The 22,063-nt window shown below is 47.7% G+C and overlaps 7 protein-coding genes across 7 annotated transcripts; 4 read left to right on the forward strand and 3 right to left on the reverse strand.

The window, feature by feature from the left end:
* Positions 1-975: 975 nt before the first annotated feature.
* Positions 976-2,495, forward strand: UA08_00300 (hypothetical protein; the record flags this gene model as incomplete). Its single annotated transcript, XM_020260092.1, has 4 exons — positions 976-1,319; positions 1,382-1,650; positions 1,767-2,062; positions 2,130-2,495. 4 exons carry the CDS (start codon positions 976-978, stop codon positions 2,493-2,495), a joined length of 1,275 nt encoding a protein of 424 aa, XP_020124743.1.
* Positions 2,496-2,616: 121 nt separating this feature from the next.
* On the reverse strand, positions 2,617-3,528 carry UA08_00301 (hypothetical protein; the record flags this gene model as incomplete). The annotated part of the gene is made up of 1 exon (XM_020260093.1): positions 2,617-3,528. One exon carries the CDS (start codon positions 3,526-3,528, stop codon positions 2,617-2,619), a length of 912 nt encoding a protein of 303 aa, XP_020124744.1.
* A 704-nt stretch (positions 3,529-4,232) lies between these two features.
* On the forward strand, positions 4,233-4,726 carry UA08_00302 (hypothetical protein; the record flags this gene model as incomplete). The annotated part of the gene is made up of 3 exons (XM_020260094.1): positions 4,233-4,251; positions 4,306-4,437; positions 4,515-4,726. The coding sequence occupies 3 exons, from the start codon at positions 4,233-4,235 to the stop codon at positions 4,724-4,726; spliced, it is 363 nt and encodes a 120-aa protein (XP_020124741.1).
* Positions 4,727-5,225: 499 nt separating this feature from the next.
* On the reverse strand, positions 5,226-6,405 carry UA08_00303 (hypothetical protein; the record flags this gene model as incomplete). Its single annotated transcript, XM_020260095.1, has 4 exons — positions 5,226-5,510; positions 5,567-5,893; positions 5,951-6,235; positions 6,319-6,405. 4 exons carry the CDS (start codon positions 6,403-6,405, stop codon positions 5,226-5,228), a joined length of 984 nt encoding a protein of 327 aa, XP_020124742.1.
* Positions 6,406-8,594: 2,189 nt separating this feature from the next.
* Positions 8,595-10,255, forward strand: UA08_00304 (1,3-beta-glucanosyltransferase gel4; the record flags this gene model as incomplete). Its single annotated transcript, XM_020260096.1, has 2 exons — positions 8,595-9,477; positions 9,549-10,255. The coding sequence occupies 2 exons, from the start codon at positions 8,595-8,597 to the stop codon at positions 10,253-10,255; spliced, it is 1,590 nt and encodes a 529-aa protein (XP_020124739.1).
* Positions 10,256-11,166: 911 nt separating this feature from the next.
* Positions 11,167-13,739, reverse strand: UA08_00305 (putative 5-methyltetrahydropteroyltriglutamate--homocysteine methyltransferase; the record flags this gene model as incomplete). The annotated part of the gene is made up of 5 exons (XM_020260097.1): positions 11,167-11,376; positions 11,447-12,202; positions 12,270-12,996; positions 13,067-13,449; positions 13,509-13,739. 5 exons carry the CDS (start codon positions 13,737-13,739, stop codon positions 11,167-11,169), a joined length of 2,307 nt encoding a protein of 768 aa, XP_020124740.1.
* A 3,030-nt stretch (positions 13,740-16,769) lies between these two features.
* On the forward strand, positions 16,770-21,330 carry UA08_00306 (hypothetical protein; the record flags this gene model as incomplete). Its single annotated transcript, XM_020260098.1, has 3 exons — positions 16,770-17,127; positions 17,221-21,242; positions 21,301-21,330. The coding sequence occupies 3 exons, from the start codon at positions 16,770-16,772 to the stop codon at positions 21,328-21,330; spliced, it is 4,410 nt and encodes a 1,469-aa protein (XP_020124737.1).
* Between the last annotated feature and the right edge of the window lie 733 nt (positions 21,331-22,063).

Consider the following 22,063-nt stretch of genomic DNA (forward strand, 5'->3'; position numbering starts at 1 on the left):
GGACTAGCTTTTTCCAACGAGTCCTGGCCAGCATCAAGGATCAAAAGAACAATCCACGCTGGCCAGTTGAAGATGTCAGAGAGCTGATTCTCAGCTCTGCTGTTGGGATGTTCGACAGGACCGAATTTGGGATAAGTCGCCTTTGGGAATCTTTCGAGAAATTATCCAGGACGTGGTAAGCACCTTCGTTCACCCCCATTTTGGGATACTTGAAGTCTGATAGGCACAGCGCAACAAAGAAACCGGGCTATTCGACGCCTTCTGCGAGAAACTACAGGAAGGTCAAAATAACGACAAGAGGATATTGGAAGATTTGTTATAGACTCATTCGCGATACGGCAATACGGAGAGAGAAGGAAGCACCACTGAGTGATGTTTCAACGATCGACTCCTCGGCAAAACAGAGATAAAGCGGAGCACTACTAACTCCAAAGACCACATATGATGATATTCTTGAAGAGACGAAACTTCTTGGGGAGATCAAGGATACATGTGACGAACTTAATATGCTGAAAAGCTTGGCTGAGGACCAAAAAGAGGTTTGCGAGAAGCTATGGAGCGAGGAGTATAACCCTAAAGCCATTTGTACAATATATACATACGAGCAGAGAATGATTTGTATAGCCCTGGAGAATAGTCGTGACTGTTCAAGAATTGCCGTTTTCGGCCTAGTCAGTCATACACCATCTCGGCTCTCAGGCTCCTTTGTTCCCCCTTACTCAATAGAACAGCCTCATTTCTTCTTCTTTTGAGAATATTGGCCATGCCTTCTCTCATGTCTTCGCTTTATAGTCTCGCTCTGTTCTAGTATTTACAATATCTCTGATATAGCCATAAAATCTATCGCCTTTGATCGTCTCATTCTACGGCATGCACTAGGGGCAAGAAGTCATATTAAAATGTTCCTACTTCAAAGCTGACTAGCTTATTACTTATTTGATAGGAAATTATAGCTACACGCTCAATTTAATCACAATGCAGCTCGCCGCTCAAAACGCCTGGAGTATGTGTATCTCCGGTATTCGCAGGGACTTGACGACTTCTTGGTGCCAACGAGTTTCCCTACCGTCCAGATCAAGGAGTATATTTGTGCCGCATCGAACCGCCTCGTCGTGGACATGCACCCCAAGAGTATTTCCCACCTCGGGAGTCGAGTTGCTTGACCAGTCCATCGAGCTTGACGAGGAGACACTGCCGACGTATCAATCTGAGCAATACTACCCGGTCACCCAGGGTGAGATATTCAACGACCAATATCAAACACTTGTCAAAATCGGGTATGGAGTAACCTCCACAGTGTGGCTTGCGAAAGACTTGATGTAGGTGCAACTGAGTCTCTCCAAGAAGTCCAGACGGTAGCATTTCTAATAAAGAAGACCAGTGCTTCAACATATGTTGTTTTGAAAGTTTACGTGACAGTCAATAACCAGAATTATGAGGAGAGAGAGCTAAATATATACAAGCACATGTGTCTGAAGGAAACAAAGCATCCGGGCAGGAATTTCATTCGCAAGCTGCTTGACCATTTCTACGTCCAGGGCCCTCATGGCCGGCACGTCTGTCTTGTTCATGAACCTCTCGGAATGAGCGCGGATCTTCTGATCAGAATGACTCCTGGGCAAGCAATGAGTCTTGATAGCATGAAGCCGGGTATACGACAGCTTCTTATAGCCCTGGATTTCCTGCATTCAAAGTGTCAAATCATACATACCGGTAATATTTCCTCAGGCTGCAGAGCTTATATTACAGGTCTAACGCTTCCACAGATCTTCAGCTCAAGAACTTACTACTCCCCGGACCGGAAACAAGCTATCTTTCCCGCTTCGAAGAAGCTGAAGTAACAGACCCATCGCCTAGAAAGATCGCCAAAGACCGGACAATCTACCAGGCTTTGAGTTTTCTTCCAAGAGGCGGGCTGCCACTTCTCAGTGATTTCGGGGAAGCTCGATTAGGCGACAAAGAACACAACGACGATATCATGCCAAATGTGTACAGAGCTCCTGAGGTTATTTTGAGATCGAGCTGGGGCTACAAGGTTGATATTTGGAGTATTGCCATGGTGGTGAGCTTAAACTAGGTCGGATTTCGGGTTGATTGAATAAAGAAAGCTAATATTCTCAATTACGTAGGCCTGGGACATTGTTAGTCCTCGCACACTTATCAACGGCAAAAACTCAGATGGCATGTTTGATGACAGAGTTCATCTGGCCGAGTTGGTTGCCCTGCTAGGGACCCCGCCATCTGAATTTAGGAAACAGAGGCACCTCAGCTCGGTCTTCTGGGATGATTCGGGGAAGTGGAAGGACGTGGCCCCGATTCCAGATATTACTCTCGAGAGCCTGGCGGAGAGAATCGAAGGCGAGGACAAAGAAGGCTTTCTGCGGTGGCTCCGGATGGCCTTGCAGTGGAATCCCGAGGACCGGCCGACGTCTTTGGAACTCTTATACGACGAGTGGCTGATGAAGGGTTTAGGGGAGAGGAGGGCAAGTAAATAGGTGGACAAATCGAAGGGGAAGTCACAATGTTGCCTGCGTATGTGTATTATTATCATTAATATCACTGTAAATTAGATGCCATGCACTCCTTTCTATCTTTTTTTCTTTCTTAAATAAATGATCATGTCAATTCAATACTTCCAGCAGGCACGCCCTTTCGACTCCTCAATCGACGAGCAAAGAATTGCATAACAGGCAGCATATCATCTCTATTGCGAGGCATTCCGTCACCGCGCCTGGGCCAACGATGGATCTCGACAAACTCAAAGACATCCTTTGTCCTCTTCAGTGCAGTATCTGTCACCGCAGAGCCGCCATCGTCTCGACCGGCAAGAAGCAGGACAGGTGTGCGATCCTTGGGTCCAAGTGTGCTTGCAGACAATGGATACGCAGCACCAAAAGAGACTACACCTGACAAAGAAGCATGGTAAGGGTTTGTTCTCTTACTGTTCATTTCCTCGGTTGCACTAGTACCAGGACCAGCGCTCGTACCACCAGGAATAGACGTTGTTGAGGAGGAGGAGATTGTAGCCTCTGGCAACTCATCCACGACGGGAGGATGCAGACTCAAATCCCGCGCGGCATCCAGCGCGGCCATGCCTCCCTGCCCAAAGCCCAGGAGCATGATATCGCGCAGCTTATAGCCTAGTTTATTCACCAATGTATCCGTAATGACATCCTTCACTAGCACTTTGCGAGCGCGATCGAACTCCGCGTCCATGGCGAGCGTGCCGTGATCGTCAAACATGACATCATTGCCCCAATGGTAGCCCTCATGGTCGATGAAGCTCGCGGGCAAAGGCGTGGGCGCCTGGACGGTGATGCAGGTAGTTTCAGGGAGATTGAGCGCGCGGCCAAAGGACGCGAATTTGTTGGCCGTGTCGCCGAGGCCGTGCAGCAGGACCAGGATGTTGTGGTGCGTGGTAGCGGAGGTGGTTGTTGGCGGCGGGGTGCTGTCGTGCGAGCCTGGGTAGGATATCACCACGGTCACATTTGGGGGGAAGTCTTCTGCAATTGGGAGTTTGGCTGGCATGTTCTTCTCGACACGTCTATAGAATGAATTATTGTTAGTGGAGGATTGCGAGCATTTGCAGCTCGGAGACGTAGGTTCAGCACAGCCACGTTCATCATACTGTGTGGCTGATGCAGACACTTGAGTCTTTTGCAGACGCACAGCCACAGATGCTTTAATCTGCCGTAAGATCGACAGGCTCAGCAAGATCACGCCATACGCATACTCCGTAATTTAGGAACGGTTTCAGCATAAAACTGGTAGTGTATCAGATCAGGCGAGAGCTAATTTCCAGTCATCGGCGTATCAGAGTATGGTATCATACATATACATACAGTACGGTACCCTAACGCCAGCGGGGCCATGTGGCTGAGCCACTCTTTCCGCGCGGCCAATCAGCAGCTCCCATCCAAACTCAGTTTACATGCTGAAGCGCTGTGATTTGAGGCTTGCGCACTTGGCATTTGCATTGGAAACAACTTGAGTCGCACAATGCGAAGATTAATTATGGAGTTGACTACGTAACTGTGTCCCAAGAATAGAAACCGCTTGTACTGGCTGTAATTTTGGTGAGGGGTGTGTTGTCCCCCGCGCAAGCTATATAAGAAGCTGTTGTTCCCCCCCCGGCGTCTTCTGCTTCATCTTCATCATCATCGACAATAAAGTAAATCACCCTCTCTCCATTCTCATCGATTTCTCTATATCAATTCCATACAACTGTCAAAATGGGTTTCTTCAACTGGGGTATGCTCGTATCCTCCGAGGACTGATTTCACTTGCTAACCCCCCTTCCCCTAGATGACTCTCAAGGTGCTCACCAGCAAGTCTACGGTGGTGAGCAGCACGAGGCCAAGTTCTCGCACGAACTCATTGGTGGTGCCGCCAGCTTCGAGGCTTTCAAGGCATTTGAAGACCACCAGCGCAGGGAGGGTAAGCCATCATCATCATCATCAAGCCTAAACACAAGAGAAATGAACAGATAACCAACGAATAATGAATTAATTCAGGCAAGCCCGTCTCCCACGCTTTCGCAAAGGAGCTTCTCGCCGGTTTCGCTGGCGCTGAGGTCGACAAGCTCGTCGAGACCAAGGGTCTCACTGAGTGGGACAAGATCGAGGCCAGGCGCCATGCTAAGGAGAACGCGGAGAACCTTTATGACCAGCACTACGGTGGTCAGGACCAGTGGCACCCTGACTACCAGGGCCCTGGACGCTGGTAAATTTTGGGCTGTTCATACATATATCGATGTTGACGAGTTTGTTTAACGTCGAGGGTTGAATATCTATCTGTATTGGGATTTTGGGTGTGAACTATTATTGTGTAACGAATAAATGAGACTGAATATATAAATAAGATTTATACATGAGCCTAATATTATAGGAGTTGTACTGGATATCCTGGTATAATGAGGCCATTTTCATCAATGCAAACCATTTCAATACCTAGATTGAAGCAGGGAATCAAAACACCTAACCAATGTACAATGCGCATCACATCAAACAAAGGCAAACATCAAAATAAGGTAGACAAAAATAAATATGCAACCGTGTATATATCTCGGTTGAAGACGACGGGACGCAAAACCCAGCCACTTCCAATCAAATGCAGAGAAAAGCTCATGAAGGGAAACATAAAAAAAAAGTTTACACACACTTTTTTTTTTCTGGATATATTTTCTACTTTCAAAATCAAAGAACATCGATGGAAAGAAAGCCGGTCTAGTAAATCCTCGAAATTCGATCGGTATAGATACCCGTCGCCGTTCCCGCCAGTAATTCCTGAATGTACTCTTCAAAGGTAATCGGCTTGAAGTCTGGATACAGTTCCTTTGCGTCTAGGTATCCCAGATATTTTGCGTATTCCGGTACATTGTCGCCGCGAATACCCCATGAGAGTTGGTACTCGGCGGCGTAACGAGGTGTGAATTTTGTTGCGTCGTAGGGGTAAGTTTCGCTGAAAGCACGGGCTTCTGCGACTCGTTTGTGGACGGTTTCTTCGGGGATCTATTCTCTGTTAGCCTTTGTACATACATTATAGTGACTAGGGCAAGAAAACATACATATTTTGGCTCTAACTTCTCGCCACTCAGCTTCTCGACAAGTGCAAAGATGCCTGCTGGCGACGTGACGGTGTTGTATGCAAACACCATCTTGTTCTCTGTGCGCGGGTCGACTACAATGCGAGCGACATACTTGCCGATATCGCGCAGATCGGTAAATGCACTTGGCGTTGTGCCGTCGCCAATCAATTCGTCGTTGGCCAGTGTCATGGCGTAGTCGAGTTTGCCAGAAGGAAGTCGAGGGGTGGCGATTTGGTACCACCAGCCGACGTCGATGATGGTGTATGGGAGTTTGATCTGTTTGATGTGGTTGTATACTTTCTCTTTCTGTAGGGCCATTAGTAAGTATGTACGAGTCAAAAGGTTCGATTAAAGAGGAATTACCTCATCCCGCAAGTACATTATCCCCCCTGGAGCGCAAATCGTGATGAACGCACAAGGAATAAATCGTTTGACGCCGGCAGCCTTTGCCGCCGTTGCGATATTGATCTGAGTATGTTGATCTGTCGTTCCCACACAGCTGATGACAACATCGATCCCTGCTAGGGCCTGGGCCAGTTCTTCCTCCGGCGCGGTCAAGTCGCATGTTCGCACGATGACCCCTCTCTTCTGTAGGTCGAGGAGCTGCGGCTTGGCCACCGACGCAGGCCTGATGAGAGCATAGACTTCCTACGCAAAGTGAATATGGATTAGTGAGGGACAAGGGAGGGAGAAGGGGGGGAACAGGGAGAGAAAGAGGGAGAAAGACATACAAAACCACCGGCTTCCAGAAGGCCGTTCGCAATCGATCGTCCGGTCTCGCCGGTTGCTCCGATGAGCAAAACCTTGACCGAAGCCATTATCGCAGTAGCTTGTTCGGAAAAAGGAGAAGAAAATAATCAAAATTGGAGATAACTGAGGGCAAGTTTTTCGCGGTCTGACGGGAGAGATGAGGAAGAGGAAAATGAGAAAGAAAGAAGAGGTTGAGAGCAATGACGATGTTGTTATGGGGAGTACCCAGTATTTACCCACCTATGAAAAGCACAGGATTTATTGCACGGAGCATCGCCGTACGGATTAAAATGGATACTCTGCCTCAACTCTTGGGATGGTTGGAACATGGATTGAGGGTTGAGGAAAAAAGGTGGGTCCGATGCCCTTCCTAGTCGTCTAGCATCGAGGACGGTGTAGCATGAGTTGGTAGCGTGGTGCGGCGTGCTGTGCGATGTTGCATACGGGGAGGGGGCATCAGATGCTCGCGGAGTGCTGTAGGATTATATTATTTACTTGCTCGAAGGCAAAAATTTGGTTGTTGAACATTCGAGTTTGAAGCCTTTTGGGGGGAGGGGGGCCATGACGTCAAAATCCCGTGATGCACGCTCGCCCCGGCCCGACGACAGTTCGGAATGCCGATTCGGGTATCCCTGATCCCATGTCTTGATAAGTATATATCTTCTCGAGACGAAGACCTTGAAGCCATATACGTGATTGGGCATACTACATGGCCATGCTACATGCCTGTCGCCCATACGGCTTGGCCACCGACTTTCCCAGTATGACCGTGTCGATATCCACACGCTTCGGAGTACAAGCCCCCGATCCAGTCTGCTGCTAGTGTGGCCCCCGCTGGACCATTCACATTATCGCGGTGGATAGTTCGCTGCATGGCACGAGAATCATCGCATTTACTATCTAATACGGGGAATTCCATGGCTATGGTGCGTGCTTCAAATTTCACAGTCATATCATCAGGAGTAGAGGTCATCTGACTCGATAACGATCAGTCCAGGAACGCACACCCTATTGGACAATGGCCCATTGGGATTGGCTCGATTCATTGAGCTGGACAGTGGAGACTTGAAAGACATCCTCCCGGTTTATGCAGTTTTCTCGGCTGGTATGCTGTAATCTTCTACTCCGTGCGCCTCTCCGTTCGTTGCAAGAGGAAGACCTCAAGCAGGGGCCTCTGCCTGTCTTCTGATTGGCTGCATGTGTTTTACGTAACTAACCCGAAGTCACGTGGCTTTGGTGCCTCAGGCCCTCAGGACGCCCAGGCAGGTGTACGGTGCTTACGGTGCTTACGACATGGGCTGCGCGTCGCGACCACGTAGTAAGACTTCCGCACGCCCCTAACAATTACAAAATCTCGAAATAACTAACTAGTTATATAGATAATGGGACAGTGATGTGCGGAGTATTTAACTACTTGAATTTTTGAATACTCACAACGACAACAACAACAACAAGACTCTGCAACACAATACCTTCTGCTCGTCAGGGGTGATATTGCGATGGGCAATCTGATCATCGTGAGCAGCGCAGGTCCTTCCGAACTGCGACGTTACGTGGTCAGCGTCTCCTGCGAGAGCCTGAGGCTGCCATCCAGCCAGCGGCAAATCAAAGGCGGCAATTGGGCAATAAGGGGTTGGGTCTTTCGGGCCTAGTGCTTAGCACATGTACTGAAACTGGCAATAAATAGTATTAAATACGCGGCCATAAGGGTATTGTCGCAGATGCCAGCCAATCAGCCAGCGTGGCTGAGCTCCCTGCCCAAGATAGCGGCGCGCTAATCTGCCCCAGATATCCCACACGGGCAGCCCATTGGCCCGGCTGGCGCTAGAGGACGCCCCCTTCCCCACTAAGGCAGACCCACTGTGGTCCACGGGGCCGGCCTGAGTCTGACGCTCTGGACAAATTGAAACACCAGCCGGAAAGTCCATCATTTAATGTTCTCCCCTGTTCTTTCCCTTTTCTTCCGCTTCTGCCTCCTTCTTCCACTTCCCTCTCGACATCCACCCCCAACCTCTTCATTGAGCATTCTTCTTTTTCGCTCATGAAGTCTTGTTAGAATTTTTGTTTCTCTTACCCGCCTTTTGCATCTTCACAGTCCCTCGTTCAGACCATTATTAATCCGATTCTCTTAAACAAATTGAGCGTGTCTTTCAGCCCCTCATCCACTCATTCATACGGACTCTTTTCATCATCATCATCATCATCAACGTGATATTTGACTAAGAACACACAAAAACCCGAAATCATACGGCCCAAAATGTTGACGTCCCTTCTTGCCGCCGGTGCTGCTTTCGCCGGTGCTGCGCTCGCCGATGTCGACCCCGTCATTGCGTACGGTAGCAAGTTTTTCTACAAGACCAACGGCACTCAGTTCTTCATCAAGGGTGTTGCGTATCAGGAGCCTTCATCCAGCTCTACCGACTTCATCGACCCTCTGGCCGATATTGACAGTTGCAAACGTGATATTCCTTACTTGACTGCCATCCAAACAAACACCATTCGTGTCTACGGAGTCGACGCCAACTCCTCGCATGCCGACTGTGTGAACGCCTTTGCTGATGCCGATATTTACCTGATCATCGACTTGGGCTCACCCACCGATTCCATTAACCGTGACGACCCTAGCTGGGATGTGAGTTTGTACGAGCGCTACACTTCAGTTATCGACAACTTCGCCAACTACACCAACGTCATCGGTTTCTTTGCTGGAAATGAAGTCAGTAACACCGTCAACACTACTCAGGCCAGTGCTTTCGTCAAGGCTGCTGTGCGCGATTCCAAGGCCTACATTAAAGAGAAGGGATACAACAAGAGCGTTGGTTATGCCGCTGCTGATGTCACCGACATCCGCTACCAGCTAGCTGACTACATGAACTGCAATTCCGAAGATGAGTCTGTCGACTTCTTTGGTGACAACGTTTATGAGTGGTGTGGAGATTCCTCCTTTACCGAGTCTGGTTACAACAAAATTGCCTCCAACTTCGCCAACTACTCTGTGCCCTACTTCTTTGCCGAATATGGTTGCAACACTGTCAACCCCCGTACATTCACTAACATTCCCACCATGTACGGCTCCGAGATGTCATACATGCTGAACGGTGGTATCGTCTACGAATATTTCAATGATGACAATGACTACGGTATGCGATCTCTTGCCTTTCAAGCGCGTTTTGTGGACTTTATAATTCTAATTATCATTGACTCGTCGCAGGTCTCGTCACCCTCTCCGGCTCCAGCATCAGCACTCTCACCGACTACAGTGCTTTCTCCACTGAGATCCCCAGCGCTACCCCTACTGGTACCTCGCGATCTGACTACACCATTTCCAACACCGCTCTTCAAGCTTGCCCTTCAGTCGACTCCAACTGGGAAGCTTCTTCAGTCCTTCCCCCAACTCCTGATTCAGAGCTCTGTGCCTGTATGGTTGCCTCTTTGACCTGTGTTGTTTCTGACAGCGTGTCCAGCGACGGCATTTCTGACTTGTTCGACTACCTCTACGGTCTCGACGACACCGCCTACACTTCTGGCATTTCCACCAACGCAACCAGCGGTAAGTATGGTGCTTACAGTATGTGCAGCTCCAAGGACCAGCTCTCCTGGGCCCTGAATGCATACTACGAGGCGCAATCTGCTGCTGGCAACTCAGACTCCGCTTGCTCCTTCAGCGGTTCTGCTAGCACCCAATCTGCTACCACTTCCGGCAGCTCCTGCTCTACCAAGTTGGCTGCCGTCGGTACTGCTGGTACCGGCACTGTTTCCGGTTCTGCTGCCACTGCCACTGGCACTGCTGGTAGCACTTCCACCTCCGGCAGCGGAGCATACAGCAACGCCCCCAGCGCCGTCTTTGTCGGCTCCTGGCAATTGGGTGCTTACATTTTCGCCGCTGTTCTCAGCGGTGGCGCCATGCTTGTTCTGTAAATCAATTTTAACAAAAAGAACCAAAAAGAAATGGGGTATACGGCCTGGCGAAACACCCTCTCAAAAGATTTTCCCTCCCCCAATCATCCCGAAACGAACCGGTGTTTTGTTACTGTGTTTATATTACATATTCCCATTTCCACGGGAACGAACATTATCTCTTTTCTGGCCATGTAAATCGAGTCATTGCATTTCTTTGTGACTTAATCTAACTGTTACTATACATTTTCTGTGTGCTTCTGTATCTTGTTATTGTCCAGAGTTCAAATTCCATTCGTTCATTCTTTCATCTACATCTTATATACCATACTCCTTTTGTAATCTGGCACGCTCAATTCAATAACTTCTTTTCCTTGTGGACATAACTCTTCTTTTTCCCCTCTCTCCCAGGTCGTAAGTATGGCAGGGGGCATTTGTTTTTGTTCATTTGGTATAGATTATCTGTATCCTTATACCTCTCAACTTCTTGAAGCATATTTTTATCTTTCTTTGAAGAAAAAGCAAATTTTTTTGGTTGAATATCTACGATGTGAAACACATGAAATAAAATGCCCCAAAGAAACGCCTCGTTGAGAATGGCGTCTGTTTGGTAAAGCTTCGCAATTAAGCTAGTATAACTAACTGACTAGACTAAGGTATTTTTTTCATTTCGTCACACATGATCACATCCCATATAGTCTATGTTTCTTGTTTTTCACAAAATTTCCCATACACCCCCTAGAAAAAACCAAATGCATATGCTGTTGAAAGAATTTTGGAATCAAAACGAAAAAAAAAAAGGGGGAAAAAAAACATTTGGAACCCAATCCAGTATAACAAAGGAAAAAGTAATAGGATATCAATTTCACATGGTCTATTGTGGGAGAAGGGGAGGAAGAAGAATGGGGGGAAGAGAGAGATAGAGAGACCTTTTAAGCCTTCTGTTGTTCACGGAAGTACTTGGCAGCACTGACCAGGTTGGCCAAAGCAGGCTTGACCTGTTCCCAGGTACGGGTCTTCAAACCACAGTCAGGGTTGACCCAGAGCTGCTCGGGGCGGAGGTACTGCAGCATCTCAGAGATACGCTGCTTAATCTCCTCCTCAGGTGGGATACGAGAAGTGTGGATATCGTAGACACCAGGCTAATCAATGTGTTAGTTTCTTTACTTTATCTTCAAGTTCGTTTCGATTATTAGAAAGAATGATACTTACTCCGATGTGGCGAGGGTAGGCCTCATCAATGAAGACCTTGAGGAGCTTAGCATCAGATCGGGAGTTTTCGATAGAGAGCACATCAGCATCAAGAGCAGCAATGGCGTGGAAGAAGTCCTGGAACTCAGAGTAACAGAAGTGGGAGTGAATCTGGGTCGAGTCCTCAACACCAGCGGTGGAGAGCTTGAAGCTGTTCACAGCCCAATCCAAGTAGGCTTCACGTTCTTTGCCAGAACGAAGTGGCAGACCCTCACGAAGAGCGGGCTCATCAACCTGGATGACATAGATACCATTTTTCTCAAGGTCGACAACCTCGTCGCGGAGAGCAAGAGCAAGCTGCATAGCCTGGACAGACTGGTGCACGTCATTACGAGGGAAGGACCACCGGAGGCAGGTGATAGGACCAGTAAGCATGCCCTTCATAGGCTTCTTCGAGACGGAAGCAGCGTACTTGCTCTCCTTGACAGTCATAGGAGCGGGACGAGAGATATCACCGACAATGATGGGTGGGCGGACGCAACGAGATCCGTAAGACTGGACCCAAGCATGGGTAGTGAAAACGTAACCCTCCAATCTCTCACCAAAGTATTGAACCATGTCATTACGCTCAGGCTCACCGTGGACGTAGACATCCAGACCAAGCTCGTCCTGAATCTTGATAGCGTAATCGATCTCAGAGCGGATGAATGCATCGTATTCTTCCTCAGTGATTTCACCCTTGGTGAACTTGTTTCGCTGGATACGGATCTCTGAGGTCTATTTATTATTGTTAGATATCCATCAAATAAGAATTGTTTACTTGGGAGGCCGAAATCGGGCTTACCTGGGGGAAGGAGCCAATAGTAGTGGTAGGGAAAAGAGGCAAGCTCAAGTGAGTTCTCTGTTTAGCATAACGGGTCTCAAAGGCCGACTTGCGGTTGTAGAGGTCGGGAGTGATCTTAGAGAGGCGCTCCTTAACCTCGGGGTTGTTGGTGCGCTTGGAATCCGCGCGAGACTTCTGAGCCACAGCATTGGCCTCGAGTTCGGCCTTGACCGACTCAGAACCCTCGGTGGCAGCCTTGGCAAGGGTAGCGACCTCCTTGACCTTCTCAACAGCGAAGGAGAACCATTGGTAGACTTCCTCAGGAAGCTTCTTCTCACTGGCAAGGGTGTGGGGAACGTGGAGGAGGGAGCTGGAAGTGGCGATGACAATGCGGTCCTTGCCAAGAGCTTGGGCAGCGCTGTCAATGATGGCGAGTGACTTCTGGAAGTCGTTCTTCCAGATGTTACGGCCATCGACAACACCGAGAGACAGAGTCTGGTTGGGACCAAGGGCCTTGATAACGGTCTCTAGTTGCTCAGGGTTGCGGACAAGATCGACGTGGAGAGCGTTCAGGCCAGCAAAAGCGGGGACAACATCGATGTTGTGAACAATGTCACCGAAGTAGGTGGCAATGGTGACCTGGGGGGCGGCGCTGCCAAGAGCGCTGATTGCTTCATAAGCAGGCTTGAAAGCAGCCTTGACTTCAGGCTTCAAGTCAAAAACGAGAACTGGCTCATCAATTTGGACACTGGGGAAAAAGGTATTAATTTAGCTTTCTATCTTGCGATCGAAGGTCACTTCGTTGTGTTGGTACTTACGAGTCAGCACCGGCGGCCTTGAGGGCCTTGAGAAGCTCGACATAGACTGGGACAAGCTTGCTAAGAAGAGAGATAGGCTCAACAGAGTGGCCACGCTCAGTCTTTCCGAGAGCCAAGAAAGAAACGGGACCGAGAATGACGGGTCTGGTGATGAAGCCAGCTTCCTTGGCCTCGAGGAATTCCCTCACTGGCTTGGCGTCCTGTGCAAGAGCGAAGGTCTGCGAATCACTGAAAGAAGGCTTGGTGTAGTGGTAGTTGCTGTCGAACCATTTGACCATCTCCATGGACGGGACATCGACACCAGCTTTTTGGCGACCACGGGCCAAAGCGAAGTACTCGTCAAGAATGTTTAGTTTTTGGGAAGCATAGCGCTCAGGGACGGCCTAGCGTTGTAACAATCAGCGAGAGAAGCACGGAGAGGGGCAATTGTAGCGAAGCTTACGCTGAAGAGCTGGATGTGGTCCAAGACCTGGTCGTAGAAAGAGAAGTCGTTGGAGGGGATGATATCGACGCCGGCATCCTTCTGGATCTTCCAGTGAGCAAGACGGAGCCTCTTTCCCTCAGCAATGAGGGCCTCCTGGGTGATCTTGTCGGCCCAGTAAGCTTCAGTGGCCTTCTTGAGGTCTCTCAGGACTCCCATACGAGGGAAACCCAAGACGGAGGACTGAACCATGGTGATGGAATAAACTGAGAGAAATCGGGGGATGACAGAGAGAAGGGAGAGATGTGGATTGGACCAAGAAGTAGAGACAAGAGGATGAGGTCTTGTAATAAAGCGAAGACAGGGAAAGAAGAGGTCCGTCTTCGGCCTCCGAAATTTTTCGGGCCCCGCCATATTACAGGCAGGAGCGCCAGTCCGGAAGACGTCCAGCTTTGCGGGGTAGATTGCGCCATATGAATTCGTTCTGCAAACAGCACGCAACCAAGCTGTGTTGAATGGGAAGAGCGAATGTGGGTGCTAATGAGGGAATTGATACTCCGTACAATGGCGGATTATATTGGATCTTTTTTTGTTGTGGGCATAGTAGAGGTCCTCAAGTTGATGGTATATCTGGGATACCTGGACCCTGTATCTAGCTTGGTAGTGCGTATCGGAATATGGCAAGAATTAAGGGACAAGATGTATCTCTAATCTTTAAGCAAATTTTCTCTGCAGAACAAAAAGAAAAGACTTAGGAATACATCTATCGTTCCGGTCTATTTGCACTTTCCTACATATATATGTCTAGGTGGAATCATGGAAGCATATACTCAGCAGGTAGTGTGAAGACTAAACAGCCATTTCAGCATCTCTACATTTTTATATAAGATACAGCTCAATTTCTAACCCTACCCTATAAATATTGCTAGTCATACTAGTCGTGCCCTATTATTTTTGAAATTCCTACTTGTTACAGCTCTGTGACATGCTAGGTAGCTGTTGCAGCTAGTCCGGATATTCTGCCACAACATTGCTGTATGTAGTTAGGCTTTCCGTATACACACCGCCATCAAGAACCCCATCAAAATCCATCCCTCACGCATCTCTGTCTTCGTCTTACAATAATCCTTGTGTCCTATTAGCTAGGCAGCTGTTTATTTCCTTTTACCCTCATGCTGTTTAGGCGTCAGAGCTCAGTTCATGCCATTAGCGGTGCAGTTTAGGATCAGTTTACCTGAAAAGATACATCTTCTGCCTCGTACCGACCCCTTGAATCCAACCCACTCGATGCCTTGGCAGTCATTGAATGAGTTGTCCAAGGATAATATCATTGCTTGATTGCTTATGAACATGCGATTCTGCCATTCATACTTGAACATCGACCTTGTTTATGTATACGAAGTCAGCCAACTAATAGCTTTGCCCTGACAGTCGTGAGTGGAGGGAGGCATGAGCGATATCGGCACGCACAACCCGCCGAGCCTCGGGCTACTGCAGGGACCGGCATCGTTTCTGCCTTGTTTCTGAGGCATCGGCAGATCTCAGAATCTCGTGCCACGAAACACAAACACGTGCTTTGGATTTGCCTCTACTGTAAACATTGGATAGTCTCAGTTGAACAAAGAGAAATCCGACCAGAATCTGAATGAATAGTAATGTCGCTCGCATGCCCATGTCTGTGAAAGTCGGCCTACAAGTTCTCGGCAGCTCCGGCCTTTCTTTGTTGCCTTTTCTCCGCTTTGATATGAACCATCGATAATTCCGAACAATGAAGCTCTCTAACTATAAGAGGGAAGAGCCTCCCTTCTGGGCCTCAAAGATTGGCGCTCCTGAGCAAGCTCTGCTTTTCAAAGAGGCAGGCAGCCTGATGTCTTACATGACGGAGCGACCTTTTCGGAAAAGAAACATTAAAATGCCAAATGGATATCTGTATACTGTATAACTAGTGCAGTACATACATCTGGGAGAAATTCCTATCACCCCTAGCTCTCTAAAACTTTTTGTCGGGGCATGTTCACGGAAAAACAGTTAAGCTCTGCTTCACAAGACTACCTAGCTTAGGCACTCATGTTTGCTTCATGGCAGTGAGGCAAAAATACAATGTGAATCCATAGATTTGCCACAGACATGATGGAGAGCATCGGTAAGATCACGTACCACCAAAGGGGACTACACTGGGCAGCGAGTCTATCCTCAGACAAAACGGCTGATAAAGTCTGCGGATGCGATTCCATTCCGCTCCTACTCTGGCGGTAGGACTAGGAAGGGAGGGATGGTGAATTTATCTGGGACCAGGTTCAGCTGAGCTCAACGTTTTGCCATGTCAAGTAGTTAGGCCATGGCGAGGAGGAAGATTTCGTAAGACACATACAGGCAGTTAAATAATACGGGCTTCGGTCGATCATGTGCACGCAGACCTTGCAGACTGCCAAGGTCCAAGGACAAGCACGTAACTACTCGCCGCATGAAGCCCTCACGTATCGGAGTAACCAATACGGAGTAGTGTTCCGTAACACATGATTATTCAACGAATCATTGAATACTCCCTCGCATGAAAAGATGGCGGACGCCGGACGAAAAAAGCGCGCAGCGACAGAGGAGGCGCATCTCCAACATGCCGTTGGTGCGACTGAAGCCCTTCTATTGGGTAAGGTGTAGGTTGATGCGTAAAACGCCAGCGGATGGATGTTGGACAAACTGATAGGCTTGCTTATTCCTCTAGGAAGAATGCGCAGAGAATCACGAAGGATGGTCGGATTCGGCGCTCCCCACCAAGCATTATCGCTAGTAGGCTGCAGATCACCGGTCGATGATCTGATGAATAAGAAAAGAAGAAACACTTAACAAACAAACAAACAAATACTAGTTGGTGAAATAATGACATGCCGTGTAACCCTTGAGCAAGCGAGTGAGTCCTTGCAAACGATTGATTGCCCGCGGAGGTGGTAGCTGCCCTTTTGGGAAAGAGCCAGCTTCCCACCACCACCAGCTGCTCCTCCTTTTCACTTCTTCGTCTTTGTTTTCCTTTTTTCTTTTTTAGCTCTTCGCGCTGCTTCCTTACCGTGCACACTTTCCAGGCAGGTCTCTCGTCGATTCCTACATGCATGTCTTAGATTGTTCGCATGATATTCAATTACTATTTATTGCATTCCTGTCCCTTCCATTGTTGGCCGCCCTCTAAATACTCGTCGCGTACCGGAATGCCTTTCTCTCGGTGAGAGAGACAAATGACAAACGACGAACGCGCCCTTGTCTCTCGTCTATCGTGATCCTACTTGAAGCATGTCGACACCGGAGCCTTCCACCGAGGTGTGGACAAGGGAATTCGAAAGTGTGCGCACCGAGGTCACCTACGAAGAGGTCCGGGAACAAGTGAGGACTTCTAACGTCAATGGACTGAGTCGAATCCAATCCGGCGTCGATGTAGAGCGTGCGGAAAAAGACTTTGAGGAACTCAACAGGCAACTCTCCAGTCTCTCCCAACAGGCTAGGCGACTCTCCAAACAAGAACCCGTGCATGATATTGAGAAGACTGCTAGCTCACATGGCTCCAGCGCCGAAGAGCCATGGGATCTGGAGACTACTCTCCGTGGATCAAAAGCCGCCGAAAACGAGGCAGGTATTAAGCCTAAACATATTGGTAGGTTATCCAAATCTCCTATTTGAAATACAGGAAAAAGAGAAAGAAAAAAAGGCAGTCCTGGATATGGGTTGACACTAACTAAAAATGTAGGCGTCATTTGGGACGGCCTTACCGTTCGAGGATTTGGCGGCGTCAAGACTTTTATACAAACATTTCCGGATGCAATAATCGGCTTTTTCAATGTTTACGATACATTAAAATCACTTCTAGGACTGCAGAAGCAGGGCCCAGAAGTTGATATTCTCCACGATTTTCGGGGAGTACTCACACCTGGCGAGATGGTCCTTGTCTTGGGCCGGCCAGGCTCTGGTTGTACCACATTTTTAAAAGTTATTACGAACCAACGATTTGGGTATACGTCTATTGACGGTGATGTCATGTACGGGTCTTTTGATAGCGAGACATTTGCAAAGAAATTTCGCGGCGAAGCTGTCTATAATCAAGAAGATGACATTCACCATCCTACTTTGACTGTCGGTCAAACCCTTTCATTCGCTCTCGACACCAAGACCCCCGGCAAGAGACCAGGTGGTATATCCAAGCGAGAATTTAAGGAAAAGGTCATTCAATTGCTGTTGAAAATGTTCAACATCGAGCACACGCTCAACACAGTAGTCGGCAATGCTTTCGTCCGCGGAATTTCAGGAGGTGAGCGCAAACGAGTGAGCATAGCAGAAATGATGGCAACTTCTGCTACTGTCCTAGCATGGGATAATACAACTCGCGGCTTGGATGCATCTACTGCCCTAGATTTTGCGAAGTCGCTCCGAATCATGACCAACATCTACAAGACAACAACCTTCGTGTCTTTGTATCAGGCTTCCGAAAGCATTTATAACCAATTCGACAAAGTGATGGTCATCGACGAAGGGCGTCAAGTCTTTTTTGGGCCTACTTCTGAGGCGAGAGCTTACTTTGAAGACCTTGGTTTCGAGCCAAAGCCTCGTCAAACAACCCCTGACTATTTGACTGGTTGCACAGATCCCTTTGAAAGGGAATACCAGGATGGTCGTAATGCCGGCAATGTCCCCTCTACACCAGATGCTTTAGCAAAGGCTTTCAACGAATCGAGGTATCGAGAGCTTCTCGACGAGCAAATGGCTGCTTATCGTACTGAAATCCAACAGGAGAAGCACGTGTTTGAGGAGTTTGAGCTCGCTCACAAAGAAGCTAAACGCAAGTTTACTTCGGAATCCTCTGTTTACTCTATCCCGTTCTATCTCCAGATATGGGTATTAATGCAACGTCAATTCCTCGTCAAGTGGCAGGATAAATTTGGTCTGGTTGTTTCTTGGGTGACTTCCATAGGAACGGCGATTGTGCTGGGAACAGTTTGGTATAAAATCCCTACTAATAGTTCCGGTGCCTTCACCCGTGGTGGGTTGCTTTTCATGTCACTTCTTTTCAATGCATTTCAAGCGTTCGCAGAATTGGGATCTACAATGCTGGGACGTCCGATTATAAATAAGCATCGTGGATACACGTTCCACCGTCCGGCTGCGCTTTGGATTGCTCAAATCCTGGTTGATAGCGCTTTTGCTGCGGTGCAAATATGCGTTTTCAGTATTATTGTGTACTTCATGTGTGGTCTAGTTCTTGACGCAGGGGCATTCTTCACCTTTGTTCTGATCATTATAGCTGGTTATCTCTCCATGACGTTGTTCTTCCGAACAGTTGGATGCCTGTGTCCTGATTTTGACTACGCGATGAAGTTTGCTGCCGTGATCATCACTCTTTACGTGCTCACAGCTGGTTATTTGATCCAATATCAAAGTGAACAGGTTTGGCTTCGATGGATCTACTACATCAATGCACTGGGGCTGGGTTTCACTGCTTTAATGGTCAATGAGTTCAAACGGCTTACCTTGACTTGTGACTCTTCTGCATTGATACCTTCTGGACCGGGCTACAATGATATCAATCATCAGACATGTACTCTCCAGGGGAGTACGCCTGGTTCATATCTTATCTCAGGTACTGATTATCTCAGCTCCGGTTTTGACTATGAAGTTGGCAACCTCTGGCGCAACTTTGGAATCATAGTAGCATTGACTGTGTTTTTCTTGTTCACCAATGCCTGGCTAGGAGAAGTCTTGAGCTGGGGAGCAGGTGGTAGAACTATCACCTTCTATCAAAAGGAGAACGATGCAAGGAAAAAGCTCAATGAGGCGTTAATAGCCAAGAAAGAGGAACGTCAAAACAAAGAAAATAAAGTATCTTCCGACAACTTGAATATTACATCAAAGGCAATACTCACCTGGGAAGACCTCAACTATGACGTTCCGGTTCCCGCTGGTACCCGTCGGTTATTGAATTCGGTCTATGGTTATGTCCAGCCGGGCAAACTAACGGCTCTAATGGGAGCTTCTGGGGCTGGAAAGACAACACTGTTAGATGTATTAGCAGCACGAAAAAGCATTGGAGTCATTTCGGGTGATGTTTTGGTTGATGGCAAAAAGCCCGGTCTATCTTTTCAGCGTGGTACCTCATATGCAGAACAGCTTGATGTTCATGAGGCGACCCAGACTGTACGAGAAGCGCTGCGTTTTTCGGCCGAACTTCGTCAACCATACCATGTACCATTATCTGAGAAGCATGCGTATGTAGAGGAAATTATTTCTCTTCTGGAATTGGAGCCGCTGGCAGATGCAATCATCGGGTTTCCGGAATTCGGATTGTCTGTGGAAGAGCGTAAACGGGTAACTATCGGAGTTGAACTTGCAGCTAAGCCTGAGCTTCTGTTGTTCTTGGATGAACCAACATCCGGCCTTGATAGCCAGTCTGCTTTCAACATTGTCCGTTTTCTGCGCAAATTGTCGGCAGCTGGACAAGCCATTCTATGCACTATACACCAGCCTAACTCAGCATTATTTCAAAGCTTCGATAGATTGCTCCTTCTTCAAAAAGGTGGCAGATGTGTTTATTTCGGAGACATTGGACAGGACAGCCAGGTTCTGATTGATTACTTCCGACGTAACGGAGCCGATTGCCCTTCGAACGCAAATCCTGCTGAGTGGATGCTTGATGCTATAGGCGCTGGACAAACGCCTCGTATTGGGGGTCGTGATTGGGGTGATATCTGGAGTGAATCACCAGAATTGTCTCAGATAAAGGAAGATATATCGCATATGAAAGCAGAACGTATTGCACAAACCAAGGAGATTGAAGTCTCTACTCAAGAGGTAGAATACGCGACGCCTACTTGGCATCAGATCAAGACTGTTGTGCGAAGAATGAACCTCTCATTTTGGCGATCGCCCAACTACGGATTTACCAGATTGTTCACACATGCAGCCATCGCCCTTCTCACTGGTCTAATGTTTCTGCAATTGGATGATTCGCGAGCATCTCTTCAGTATCGTGTCTTCGTACTTTTCCAGATTACTGTCATTCCTGCCATTATCATCCAGCAGGTAGAGCCTAAGTATGATATGTCACGACTGGTTTCGTACCGCGAATCTGCGTCCAAGACATACAGACCAATTGCATTCGCGATTGCTATGGTTATCGCCGAGGTTCCGTACAGTTTGCTTTGTACGGTAGCGTTCTTCTTGCCGATCTATTACATTCCAGCTTTCCAGTCTGCCTCTGATCGTGCGGGATATCAGTTCCTGATGATTCTAATTACTGAGTTTTTCTCGGTGACGTTGGGTCAGATGGTTGCAGCAATCACACCAAGTGCATACATCGCGTCGCAGCTCAACCCCCCGCTTGTCGTTGTATTTGCTCTTTTCTGTGGTGTGGCGGTTCCCAAGCCCCAGATTCCTGGATTTTGGAGGGCTTGGCTATATCAACTCGATCCGTTCACAAGGCTTATCGGTGGTATGGTGGTTACTGAACTTCATGGACGTGAAGTCGTGTGCAAGGAATCAGAACTCAATTCTTTTACTGCACCTTCCGGTCAAACCTGTGGTGAATACATGTCTTCATACTTTGAATCCGGTGGACTGGGTTATATCACCAATAATGCGACCGACGTTTGCCAGTACTGTGCCTACAAGGTCGGCGATCAGTTCTATGCTTCCTTTGACTTGGACTATAGCAACCGCTGGCGAGATTTTGGTATCTTCCTCTGCTTCGTCGTCAGCAATGTTATTATACTTTTCCTCGGTGTAAGTGCATTTTTTACTTTCTCGTTTTTGAACCCTGTTCACTCACAATACCATATAGGCACGGTTCCTGAACTTCAACAAGCGTTGATTGCATCACACTTCGTTTCACTCCTTTCGTCACGCATACATTTATTTTGTCATTTTATTACAATATAATTTATAATTATATATCATGTTCGGGCATTGAATCTGTACAAAAAAGCAATTTTCTTAGTCATTTGTTTGACTAAATGGCAATATTGAGAGAATATACATTGGATAGACAGAAGTTCTATATACCTAAATTTCGATGTTACCGTGATAAAAGTTCGATTGGATTTTATCACATCAGTCTCATCGCTTGGTATATTTAGGAAGTCTTGTAAAATCGACATCCGGTTCGCATCAGTGTTAGATAAACTAGCAACAGTTTGGGATTGCCATTGGTGTGTTTCTTGGACATCGAATTGAATTTGTCATATTGGGGGTGCATTGCCTTCGAGTGTCTGACTATGTATGTGATGTTTTCTCGTACCTGCTTAATATGCTTCTTGCGGTGAATGAAACTAACAATTTATGATCGCACAATGCAACGACTCGTCTATAGAGTCATCGAGTTCGGGAGGCATTTGCAGGGAGAGAAACTATCAATCAGCTATTCTGCTCTCAAGCCAAAAATCTTGGCCATCTCTATCATTTGTTGCTTCATGCCATGGCCCCCTCTTGATGATTTTCTTTAATTCAATCCATGACCTGACTCCTATCCTCATTGCAGCATCCTGAAGCATTTTCATAAACCATACCCTCTCGTCCAGTCCAGTTGCGCCAATACCTCCCATTGT

This window comes from Talaromyces atroroseus (assembly GCF_001907595.1).
Source record: "Talaromyces atroroseus strain IBT 11181 chromosome Unknown scaffold_0, whole genome shotgun sequence".
Taxonomy (NCBI): Eukaryota; Fungi; Ascomycota; class Eurotiomycetes; order Eurotiales; family Trichocomaceae; genus Talaromyces; species Talaromyces atroroseus.